This window comes from Marmota flaviventris, chromosome X (assembly GCF_047511675.1).
Source record: "Marmota flaviventris isolate mMarFla1 chromosome X, mMarFla1.hap1, whole genome shotgun sequence".
Taxonomy (NCBI): domain Eukaryota; kingdom Metazoa; phylum Chordata; class Mammalia; order Rodentia; family Sciuridae; genus Marmota; species Marmota flaviventris.
The window spans coordinates 39,577,771-39,591,023 of NC_092518.1; the positions used below are offsets into that span (position 1 = coordinate 39,577,771).

A 13,253-nucleotide genomic window follows, 5' to 3' on the forward strand; every position below is an offset into this window, starting at 1 on the left:
CATTCTTAGGATTCTGCAAACTGTGATCACTTCTGAGCTATTTCCTCTATTCATGAATATCTTACTGACATTCCCATTGATGACTCCCATTGGGCAATCTCCCTTTTATAGATATTTACTGTTTTAGTTAACATTTTTTATTTGGTGCTGTGACCAAAAGTCCTGATGAGAACAATTTAAGGAGGAAAAAGTTTATTTTGGGGGCTCACAGTTTCAGAGGTCTCAGTCCATAGATGGCTGACCCCATTCCTCGGGGCCTGAGATGAACCAAAGAGTGTGGTGGAGGAAAGCATTTGGGGACATAGCACTAGGAAGCAGAGAAAGCCTCCCCTCACCATAGACAAAATATACACCACAACAGACACACCCTTAATGACCTACCTCCTCCAGCCACACAGTATCTGCCTTCAGTTACCACCCAGTTAATTCCAATCAGGGGATTAATTCACTGGTTAGTTTAAAACTCTCATAACCCAATCATTTCACCTCTAAACTTTCTTGCATTGTCTCATATATGAGCTTTCTGGGGACACCTCATAACTAAACCATAACACCTACCCACTGGCAAATCTTTCATTCATGAGCCTGTTTGGAGAAAAAAACCACTCCATCCAAAAATATCCTCAAAAACTTCTGATCCATGACCCCTCTGAATCTTTCTATTTAGAAATAAACACCATTGACAGAGTACCTACAGCTTTCTCTCATGAAAAATCCTGTTCACAAACACTCACTGGCATATTTCTTATTTATGACCCCTGTCAAAAATTCTTTTTATAAGTATCTCATATAACACTGTCTTAGTCTGTTAGGGTTGCTATAAAAATACCATAATTTGGGTGGCTTATAAATAGCAGAAATGTATTTTTCACAATTCAAAAGTCTGAGAAGTCCAAGATCAAGACACCAACAGATTCATTATCTGGTAGGCCCTGTTTCCTGGTTCACAGATGGAGCCTTTTATCTGTGTTCTCACATGGTAAAATGGCAGCAGCGATTTTTTATTTTGTTTTGTTTTTCTACTGGGGATTAAAGCCAGGGGCACTTAATCACTGATCCCCCTCCCCAGTCGTTTTTTTTTTTATTATTTTTTATTTTGAGACAGGGCTTGCTAAGTTACTTAGGGCCTCACTAAGTTGCTGAGGCTGTCCTACAACTTGGAATTTTCCTGTCTCAGCCTCCCAGGTTGCTAGGATTACAGGTGCCTTCTGGGTCTGGGGCTTCTTTCCAAAGGACACTAATTTCTTTTATGAGGCTCTGCCATAATGATGTAATCATGTTTCAAAGGCCCCATCTCCTACTGCCAGCACATTTTAGATTACGTTTTTGTAAAGCAGAAAAGGGCACAAGAGGCCAGGAACCATGGAACAAGAATAAGCTACCATGGGGCTGGGGTTGTGGCTCAGCGGTAGAGCACTCGCCTAGCATATGCGAAGCCCTGGGTTCGATTCTCAGCATGACATAAAAAAATTAAATAAAGAATGTGTCCAACTACAACTGAAAAATAGAAAAACAAAAAGAATAAGCCACTAAAAGGAGTTTTATTGGGAAGTGGGAGCTGGGGGCACTCTCAGGCAGTTTGGCTGAGCAGGGTTTAGGGGCCAAGTTTAAGGGCTGAGTCTCTTTAGCCTGGTGAAAAGTTCCTGCCCATGGCCTCGATGGGAAGGGGAAGGGAAAGCTGCCAGCCCAACAGTTTCAACATATGAATTTTGAGGGGACATAAACATTCAGATTGTAACAAATACATATGCCATTGCTGCTTGCCATTTAACAATCTCTACATTCTTAAATAATCAGCTAATGCCATAATCCATTTTTTTTAGTGGTACTGGGATTGAACCAGGGCCTTGTGCATGCTAGGCAAGCACCCTGCCAACTGAGCTATATCCTCAGCCATTCTATAACCAATTTATGACCTTCAATGACAAATTGCTTTTTTATTCTTTCTACATTTTTAAAAGGTGCATTATAGTTGTACATAATGATGGGATTTGTTGTTACATATTCATACATGCACACAATATAACAATGTAATTTGGCCAATATTGTAAGGTCAGGCACTGGTGATCAAAGGAGGCAGATTAAAAGCAGCTAAACAAGGCTTTATTGAGATTCACTTCCGGTCCACCCTCCAGTCCAACAGAGTGGGTCAGGGAATCACACTCAGGCTCAGCTAGATTAGAATTTTATTGGGCTTGGGACAGGAAAGTGAGGTTTTTAGAGTCCCTTGTCCTGCTGGGGTTGGTTGGGGGATCTTGATGAGCTTCATGTCCTTCCAGGATTAGTCAGGAGACCCTGCTGATTGATAGGTGGTTATGAGGCACCATCACTGCTTGTCTGTTGATGTCTGATTGGTTGTTCTTTCGTGCATCCAGGTTGCCTGGTGCTTTGTTCCCTTAGCACCTCAAACCCACCTAACAAATATTACTCCCCAGTACTTCCCACCTCTCACCTCCTGGTCCTTTTCCTCCACTCTCTTTAATTTTCATGAGATCTCCGCCACATCACCTTTCTTTTCCTTTTTCCTCTTTAGCTTCCACACATGAGAAAACATGACTTTCTGAGTTTAGCTTATTTCACTTCCACCCATTTTCCTGTAAATAATATGATTTTATTTTTCTTATGGCCAAATAAAACGTCTGTGTGTACACACACACACACACACACTTTTTAAAATCCATTCATCAATTGATGGATAGCCTGGTTCCATAGTTTGGCTATTGTGAATTGTGCTGCTATAAACATGGGTGTGCATGTATCACTAAAATAGGATGACTTTAATTCTTTTTTTCTCGCGCTTTTTTTTTTTTTTTGGTACCAGGGATTGAATCCAGAGGTGCTTCTTCACCACCGAGCCTCATCCCCAGCCCTTTCATAATTATTTATTGTTTTGAGACATGGTCTTGCCAAGTTGCTTAGGGCTTCGTTAGGTTGCTGAAGATGGTTTTGAACTTGTGATCCTCCTGCCTTAGCCTCCCAAACCACTAGGATTACAGGCATGTACCGCTGCACCCAGGTACTTTTTTTAGGAAAAATACTGGGGAGTGATATATCTGGGTCACATGGTGGTTCCATGCCTAGTATTTTTTTTTTTTGAGGGGGGGGGGGACCAGGAATTGAACTCGGGGCACTCAACCACTGAGCCACATCCTTAGCCCTATTTTGTATTCTACTTAGAGACAGGGTCTCATTGAGTTGCTTAGCACCTCACTTTTGCGGAGGCTGGCTTTGAACTCACGATTCTCCTGCCTCAGCCTCCCCAGACACTGGGATTACCGGTGTGCATCACCACACCTGGCACCATGCCTAGTCTTTTGAGGAACCTCCATACTGATTTCCACAGTGGTTGTACCAATTTAGAGTTTCACCAACAGTGTAAAAGCATTCCTTTTTCTTCACATCATCTTAAGCAACAAATTGCTTTATTTTTAAAGTATCTGCCTACTGGCATCTCTCCTGTTGTTCATCTCAATTTGCAACATGTGGACATCACCAAAGAAAGTCTTTATTGGCTGCTTTTTCCCTTTCCCCAGAGACTCACAACTCCTCTGTGTGTTTGTGGATTGCTTTGCATGTCTCATAATTGTTAAAGACGACATTGGTAGCGAATGTGAAGTTTTAGCAACTCTGCATTTCTGGATTATGATCCCTCCTTCGTTATTAATGTTGCTCTTGTCTTTCTTTCTTTCTTTCTTTCTTTCTTCCTCTCCTCCTCCTCCTCCCCCTCCCCCTCCTCCTCCTCCTCTTGGTGTGTGTTTGTTTAGGGACTTGTGGGAACTATTTTGATAGGATTTATCTTCAGTGTGCAGCTGACTGATGTCTCTTGTCCATTTTATTTTATTTTGGTACTGGGATTTTGAATCCAGGGGTGCCTTTTACTGAGCTACATCCCCAGCCACTTAAACAATATTTTTTGGTGGGGGGCACAGGGTCTTGCCAAGTTACTGAGGCTGGCCTTCAACTTGTGATACTCTTGCCTCAGCCTCCTTAGTTCTGGTTCTTTTTGAGTCAGGGATTGAATCCAGGAGTACTCAACCACTGAACTAGATCCCCAGCCCTTTTTTATATTTTATTTATAGACAGGGTCTTTCTGCATTGCTTATGGCCTCACTAAGTTGCTGATGCTGGCTTTGAACTCATGATCCTCCTGCCTCAGCTTCCTGGGCTGCTGGAATTACATGCATGTGCCACTGAGCCTCACTCTTTGCTCAGAATTCTTTTAATTTTTATCCCTAGCTTCCTTGCAGTCACTGGTGGGTCAGCAAAATTTAGTGTCAATCAGAGATTCAGAAGCTGTGGTTATACATGTTGAATCAGTTTGGCTTCCATTCAGGAAGTAAATGTATGAGTTTGGGAACATAAGTTCAGGCTGTTTATAAGTCTGTGCTGACACACATTTCTGCTTGTGTAGGTCTCATATTCATCCAGGAATGAGTCAACATCAGGCCCCTTCTATATTTTGTGGTCATGCCCATGGCCTTCCACATTCCCAGAGACAGGGAAGCTTATCAATACTCACCTTTGCTGTCTCATTTTCCATATCTCCCTGTTAAGTTTTGTCTGGTGTGCTTACCCAAACAGTGTTGCAGTTCCAGGAAGCTCTGATTGTGGCCTTCCCCAAATAATTGCTACCATTTTTGTTACTGTCTTTGACAATATCCCTAAACATAGAGCTTTTCTATAGTGCTCCAAGTCAGGCCAACCCTCTCCAGTTTCAGTGAGGCTTCCATTTCTCATAGCTACTATTATGGTTTTGATCTTAAATATTCCTGAAAGTGCTGTGTCAAAAGATCTGGTTGCCAACCTGTGGTACTACTGGAAGGTGCTCTGTTGCTTCCCAGCTGCCATGGTGTGAATGGGCCTGCTCAGCCATGCATTTCTGCCATGATGTACTATGCTGCCACAGGCCCAAGCAATAGTCAAATGACCATAAACTGGAACCTCTGAAACCAAGCCAAAATAAACCTTTCCTCTTTTAAGATTTTTTTTTAATCTGAGATAGTTTGTCACATTGATAGAAAGATGACTTAACATAGGTACCATACCCACAGAGATGGGGATGGTAGCATTTCCAAGTTTAAATGCCACTGGTCTTACTAATATTTGGTTTTCCAATCAAACAGTTTCCAATTTGATATGCCTCTGGTGAATTTCCAGTGTTCTAAAATACTTTTACAGTTAAAAATTGCTTTTACAGCTCTGTAGCTGCTTTGGGGGGAGGAGATTTGATGAGTTTGTTATGGTTTGGATAAGAGATTTGATGAGTTTGTCATGGTTTAGATAATTAATACCTTCTGTATTAATTCAGGAGTGTTCAGAAATTAAATGATTAGATTACAAGTGCTGTGACCTAATCAGTCCATTCTAGATTGAATGGACTAACTGGGTGGTAAATGTAGGCAGGTGGGACATGGCTGAAGGAGGTGGTCACTGGAGGCATTCTCTGGAAGGATTTATCTTCCATGCAGTCTCTTCCCCTCTCTCTGCTTCCTGGCCACCACGAGTGGAGCAGCTTTCCTCTGCCATACCTTTCTGCCATGATGTTCTGCCTCCGTTCAGGCCCAAAGCAATGAAATCAGCAGACTATGGACTGAACCTCTGGAACCATGAGCCAAAATAAACTTTTCTTCCTCTAAGTAGTCTTGCCAGGTATTGTAGTCACAGCAATGAAAAGCTAACACAAACTCCTTACTTCACCATTCCAGAACTTCTGTGAACAAGCGATTTTTTTGAAAAAGTGAAATATGGAGAAAGAATACTGTTTTTAAACAAATGCTGTGGAAACATTTGGTTTTATATTCACATGCAAAATAAAACATAAAAGAACTTGGATTCATATGTCATACTATATTAAACATTAACTAAAAATGGATCATAGACCTAGATATAAAACCTAAAACTGTAAAACTTCTAGAAGAAAACACAGGAAAAAAGTCATTGTGATCTTTGTTTAGGCAAAGATTTCTTAGGTACAACACCAAAAGTGCAACTCATAAAAGAACAAATTGAAATGTAGGACTTCAACAAAATAAGAAGTTCTGACCTTTTGGGCTGGGGCTGGAGCTCAGTGGTAGAGTGCTTGCCTAGCATGTGTGGAGCACTGGGTTTGATCCTCAGCACCACATAAGAATAAGCAAATGAAACAAAGGCATTCTGTCCAAAAAAAGTTCTAGTCTTCAAAATATACCACCATTAAAAGAATGAAAAGGCAGTCCAGTGACTGAAAGAAAATTTTTGAAAGGATAATGGACTGATGATGGACTTATATGCAGAATATGTAAATGCTCCAAAAGAAGGAAAAAAAAACTTCACCAAATTAATAATAGGTAAAAGTTCTGAACAGACAATTATATGTGTTCAAAAAAGATATCCAACATTATTAATCATTAGAACAACATAAAATTAATATCACTTTGTTCTGTAATATCTATAATAAAAAGACTGATATGGCCTAAGAGAGTAGCTCAGTGGTTAGATCACTTGCTGAGAATGCACAAAGCCCTTGGATTGATTTTTTGATTTTGTGGTTACTACAAAAAAAAAAACGAATAAAAATAAGAGTTGATGATGATGTGGAGAAACTGGAACCCTCATGTATTAATATAGGAAATGTAAAATAGTGTAGTCAAATGAGGAATATACCAGGGTTTCAGGTCTCAGACATAGCTTGTCTGCATATACTGGGAAGGTACTATCATAATTTGGAGAATAATGAAATGAAAACTCAAATCATACTAAGATATCGCTATATGCCAACTGTAATGGCCACAGTAAAAAAAAAAAAGGAAAAGAAAATGAAAAAATAAAAAGAAAATATTAAGGGTTGGAGCACCTAAAACTCACATACTGTACTGGGGGTGTTGGAAACTGGTTTTATAATGTTGAATATATGAATACATACCTGGCAGTTCAACTTCTAAGTATATACCTAAAGGAAGTGCATACAAATGTTCACCAATAGATAGCAGTAGTATTCCTAAGAGCCCCAAGCTGAAAATAACTCAAATGTCTACCAACAGTAGAATGGATAAATATATTGAAGCATATTCACACAATAGAATACAACATGACAATGAGTTATTTACAAGTATATGCAACAATATGGATAAATCTCACATTCATAATGTTAATGATAAAAGAAAGACACTAAAGAGTCTATAACTCATATGAAATATCAATTTATATAAAATACAAAGCAGGTGAAATGAATCCATGCTGTTAAAGTCAGGATAGTGTTTACTCTTGGTATGTGTGGAGGTCCTGGGAGGAAGTACACAGAGAGTTTCTAGAGTGCTGGTCATGTTGCTTCTTGATCTGAGTATGTTCCATTTGTCAGAATTCATTGAGCTGTACTCTTATATATGTAAGTTCATTTTCTGTATGCATTATACTTTAATAAAAATATTTTAAAAATAAAATAATATGCTAGGAAGAAAGCCTTTTTTCTTATGAGTATTGTGAAAAATGTTAAAGGGAACGTGGAAAACTGTCTATATATCAGTGCTTAAAAAAAGCAGCACTTGCTCAGCACAGTAGCACACACCTGTAATCCCAGCAGCTTGGGAGACTGAGGCAGAATTGTGAGTTCAAAGCCAGCCTCAGCAATATACCATGGCCTTGTCTCAGAATAAAATTTTTTTAAAAGGCTAGGGATGTGGCTCAGTGGTTAAGCACCTGAGCTCAGTCTTCAATCCCCAGTTTAAAAAGAAAAAGAAAAAGCGGTGTTCTTTCTAGAGAAATCTCCCAGTTATTCAACAATATGAAACTATATCTTGGAACAACCAATTGCAATGCAATATGACTTTATCACACAGTAATTTACACAAAACCACCCTTAATGTGCATGTAGGAAGTGAATATATATTAACCAAATTGGGAGGAAAATACAATTTTGTGTATTGAAATCCAGTTTCTCAACCATTCTTTTTCAAAAAGGAATTCTAAGGCAGGCAGGGACATCCATGGATGAGGCTGAAAATCCATAGTGCTGTGGCTCAGTTCCATTGTCTTGGGGTCAATTGGGTAATAAGAGGATAAGGAGTCTTTGTTCTGAAGCTTATATAGATGATAGCTTTGGGGGAATGGGTTAGAAAGCATGTAGGGTATGATTCACCTGTGGCCAGAGGAGAGAATTAATAAGGGAACAATTGCCATCTTTAGATGTCTATAACCTTTAATGACTATATTCTTGTAACACAGGACAAAGCTGTGCCAAATTTTCCAATTCTTTAGGGGTGGGTACTGGGGATTGAACTCAGGGGCACTTAACCACTGAGTCACATCCCCAGCCTTATTTTGTATTTTATTTAGAGACAGGGTCTCACTGAGTTGCTTAGCACCTCGCTTTTGCTGAGGCTGGCTTTGAACTCGCAATCTTCCTGTCTCAGCCTCCCAAGCTGCTGGGATTATAGGTGTGCACCAGCACACCCAGCTAATTTTCCAGTTCTTAAGGTCAAAATTTAAGTTTAAAAATTCTCTTTCATTTAGAAAGATTCATGGGAATCTTTTCTGTGTCTTAACTATCAAGGATCACAAACTCTTCTGGTTCTACTGACAAATCTGCATTTTCAATAAATTTTTGGCCTTAACTTCAGGGCCCTTCAACTGGACAATGGAAAACTTCTCCTCACCTAGAAATGTGAAACAATTTGGGCCAATATTGAGTACTTTTATGTCCCAGGATACAAAGAACTGAAATGTATAAGTCCTTCATCCTAAAAATGGAACATAAGAGATGATGAGTCATCTCGTGTCTTTATTTCTACCATTTTCAAGAGTTGACAGCCTCAGTATCAATCATGTAACCAAACATAACTGTTGCTCAGATGTTCTAAATGGTCTTTCTGTGCATTTAAGAGTCTGTCAATTGTGGTGATGCTGGAACTTTTATTTCTAGTCGAGTGAAGGCTATTTGGGTTTGCCTGGCTTCTGCTCCCTCAGGTCACTGCCTCTCATTTCTACTTCCCCCTGCACAGTGATTACAGTATCAGGCATTCCTCTTTACCACTAGGACCTATCTGATGGATGTGTTGTGATTTTCCAGTTCTGAAATGGCCTTCAGTCACTGGCTTTGTAGCGTTTTTCTCCACTGTGTGTTTTTTGGTGTTTAATGAGATTCGATCTGTCAGTGAAGGCTCTTTGACATTCTGTACAAGCATAAGGTTTCTTTCCTGTATGAATTATCTGATGCATGCCGAGTGTTGCTTTTTGGATGAATGCTTTCCCACATTTACTGCACTCATAGTGTCTCTCTCCAGTATGGGATTTCTGATGTATATTGAGGCGTGACTTCCAGGTAAAGGTTTTTCCACAGTCACTGCATTTATAGGGTTTCTCCCTTGTATGGATTTTCTGGTGTGTTATGAGATTTGACCGATCTGTGAAGGCCTTTCCACATTCAGCACATATATTGGGTTTCTCGCCTGTGTGAATTTTCTGATGCACCCGGAGCTGTGACTTCTTGGTGAAGCATTTTCCACAGTCACCACATTCATAAGGCTTTTCTCCAGTATGAATTCTATGATGTGCAATGAAATGTGATTTCTGGATGAAGGCCTTCCCACATTCAGGACAAACATAGGGTTTCTCCCCTGTGTGGATTCTCTGATGCACTCTTAGTGTTGATTTCTGGATAAAGGCTTTCCCACATTCCTTGCACACATAGTGTCTCTCTCCAATATGAGATTTCTGATGGATTTTGAGGCGTGACTTCCATATGAAAGCTTTCCCACAGCCATTGCATTTATAGGGTTTCTCTCCAGTATGGGTTTTTTGGTGTTTGATGAGATTAGACTGATCAGTAAAAGCCTTCCCACATTCAGCACACATATAGGGCTTCTCTCCAGTGTGAGTCTTCTGATGTGTGGTGAGATTTGTCCTATGAGTGAAGACCTTTCCACACTCTGTACATATGTAGGGTTTCTCTCCTGTGTGAATTCGCTGATGCACATGGAGCTGTGACTTCTTAGTGAATGATTTCCCACAGTCTCTGCATTCATAAGGTTTCTCTCCAGTGTGAATTCTCTGATGTGTATTGAAGTGTGATTTCTGGATGAAGGCCTTCCCACATTCAGTACACACGTAAGGTTTCTCTCCTGTGTGAATTCTCTGATGCATCCTGAGGGCAGATTTTCTTGTGAAGGCTTTTCCACATTCGCTGCATTCATAGTGTTTCTCTCCGGTATGAGTTTTCTGATGTATACTGAGGTCTGAATTCTGGGAGAAGCCTTTTCCACACTCACTACATTCATAAGGTTTTTCTCCTGTATGAATTCGCAGATGTCTAAAGAGATCTGATTTCTGGAAAAAGGCCTTCCCACATTCACTGCATTTATAGGGCTTCTGCCCAGTATGAATTTTCTGGTGTGTAATGAGGTTTGACTTGAAGGTAAAGGCCTTCCCACATTGAGTACATACATAGGGTTTCTCTCCTATCTGAACACTCTGATGTCTATCAATTTTTGGCTTCTGAGTGAAGACTTTCTCACTTTTGTTGCATCCATGGGATTTTTCTCCAGCATGAATTTTCTGATGTCCAAAGAGATCCAACTTCTGACTGAAGCCCTTTACACATTTACTACATCCATGAAGTTTCTCCCCGGTAGGAATTTTCTGATGATCGATGAGAGTTTGTTTGTGATTGACGTGTTCTTCACACTGATTATGTCCATGGGAATTCACTCTTGTGTTAGTATTCTCATTCTTAGTAGAGCAAGAGCTGTCAGCAAAATTGTTACTATTTCCAAATATCCTCTCAAGGCTCTTTGTTGCAGTGCTTCGGTTATAATTATGTAAGTTTAAAGTATGCTTCAAACTCTTTCCAAATGTGTCATATTTATGGAGTCTTTTAATTGAAGGAACAAGCTTGGTAGTCATGTGAATTATTCTTTCAAGGTTTTGACATTCGTAGCCCCTCTCCTTAATTAATATTTTGACAAGACTTAAAGGGTTCATCTGGTTTTCCTGATATCTCTCTAGTTGGTCATTCTCTTGCCACAGTTCTTCCAAAATGGAACACAATGAATCTTCTCCTGTGGGTTGATCAAATCTCTCACAGTGGAATGAAACTTCTCCAGAAATTTCCTGTTGTTGAGTTTTCCTAATATTTTCACCTAAAAAGAAAAGTAAAAATGAGAATGACGGCTGGGGTTGTGGCTCAGTGGCAGAGTGCTTGCCTAGCACATGTGAGGCACTGGGTTTGATCCTCAGCACCACATAAAAATAAATAAATAAAATGAAGGTATTGTGTCCATTTACAACTAAAAATATTTTTTAAATGAGAATGACACAAAGAACAATTAGCAAAGGATGGGAGAGGGTCAAAGTAGTTCAGAAAGGATGAACACACAGAAATGGAAGTGTCTATATGACAATAATAATAACAACAATGTAATAATAAAAAATCTTCAGGACACTTAAAAGATGCAAATGATTCTATATCATTTATGACACACCAGACTGTTCCAAGTGCTTTCCACACAGTAACTCATGGACTCTTCAATGAAGTCTATGAGGTGGTTGCCATTATGAATGGTGTTTTATAGAAAAGAAAATGGAGGCACACTGAAGTTATGTAACTTGCTGAAGATCAAATCACTAAGTGGGAGAGATGGGATTTGAACCTTCAGAATTTGGCTCTGCTAGGATATCTGGATAGTGAACACAGTAAACCGAAGAAACTGAAGTCTGTTAAGAAGCCTGGTTGTAGCTCAGTGGTAGCTTGGCTAGCATGTGTGGGTCACTGGGTTAGATTCTTAGCACCACATAAAATAAATGAATAAATAAAGGTATTGTTTCCATTTACAACTAAAAATATATTTTAAAAAAGAGGAAGCTAGGCTTGGAAGAAATATTCCAAAATGCGTGTTCTTATTACATATCAGCTCAAAACCTTTGTGAGATCTCTGCTCTCTCTTGCTTTTCCCGTTGAGCTATTAGCAGCAGCAATATTACATTTCTATGTGACAAACACCACCACCTTTATATCAGTAGGAAAACTGCAACCCTGCCATTCTGACATGTCCATGCTCCAGCTCTAAAACCAGCTGCAAGTTTTTCTTGGATTCAGGAACACAGGCTTCTAATAAGAAGTATAAAATAGAAGAGGGAAAACCATATGAGGCAGAAACTGCAAGCCTTTCACCAAGATCTCTTCTTTCTTTAGTCATAACAGGATGTGACTAGGCCTACATTCACCAGCCTCACTTTCTTCTTACCAATGGGATTTGAGCTGAAGCAATATATATTGCTTAGGAAGGCCTAGACAGTGGGCAAATCTCCTCTTTCCTCTTTCCCCTTCCTACTGGATTCCACAGTAATCAATGCAGCTGACAATGCCTAGGAAATGGCAGAGCAATGACTTTGAACGTAGTCCGATTGATGGATCAGGATCAGCATGATATTAAGCTTTGTCCATGGAAGTTGCTGGAGAGGCACTGCAAGCCAAGGTGGGTTTGCTTCCTGGTTCGAGGAGTTCACTCAGCAGAACTTGTTGAACTGAACCAATTCATCTCAGAATTCTAAGATAATTTTGTTTAGCTTGTAGTTTTGTTCTTCTGTGCATTTTCAAATATTATTCAAAATAATAGCTCCAATTTCACTACTCTAGGGATGTTATATTTGCTATTAATTTTTTTGGGAGGTACTAGGGATTGAACCTAAGGGTATTCTACCATCAAGTTATATTCCACCCCCCCGCCCCCCCCCCCCCCCCCCCGCCTTTTTGAGAAAGGGTGCTAAGTTGCTGAGGTTGACCTTGAACTTGTGATCCTCCGGCCTCAACCTCCCAAGTTACTGGGATTACAGATGTATGCCACCACACCCAGCTGCCAGCATTTAATAAAGCAGACACTGTGCCACTCATATTTTTTTGGTGTGTGTTTGTAGTACTGGGGATATTATGTCTCTGAGCTACATCCCCACCCCTTTTTTGTTTTAATTTTGAGATAAGGTCTCACTAAATTGCCAAGACTGGTCTCAAACTTGTGATCCTCTTGCGTTACAGGTGTGTGCCAGTGCACCTGGCAGTACCACTCATATTGATACTTGATTTGTCACTGTTTAATGTTATAAGCAAAAGAACTATTACAAAAAGGCTGAGAGTGTTAATGTTCATGCAGTTATCTTCCCTTTTAAAATATAATGCACAGTCCTCTGTATTTTTCTGAAGACTTGCTTAAAAAATGCTTCTCAAAGAGCATATAATGTCTGCTTCTATCTCCCAAAATTCAATAAATTTAAGTTTACTACATATA

The 13,253-nt window shown here is 39.7% G+C and overlaps 1 protein-coding gene across 4 annotated transcripts in view; it reads right to left on the reverse strand.

Moving 5' to 3' along the window:
- Positions 1-7,090: 7,090 nt before the first annotated feature.
- Positions 7,091-13,253, reverse strand: part of Znf41 (zinc finger protein 41) — a 49,052-nt gene continuing 42,889 nt past the window's right edge. For all 4 annotated transcript variants that reach the window (XM_071606373.1, XM_027927457.2, XM_071606372.1 and 1 more), the window contains one exon: positions 7,091-11,111. In XM_071606373.1, the coding sequence (XP_071462474.1) occupies positions 9,058-11,111 (2,054 nt within the window). In that variant the 3' untranslated portion in view covers positions 7,091-9,057. The remainder of the gene's footprint in view (positions 11,112-13,253) is intronic.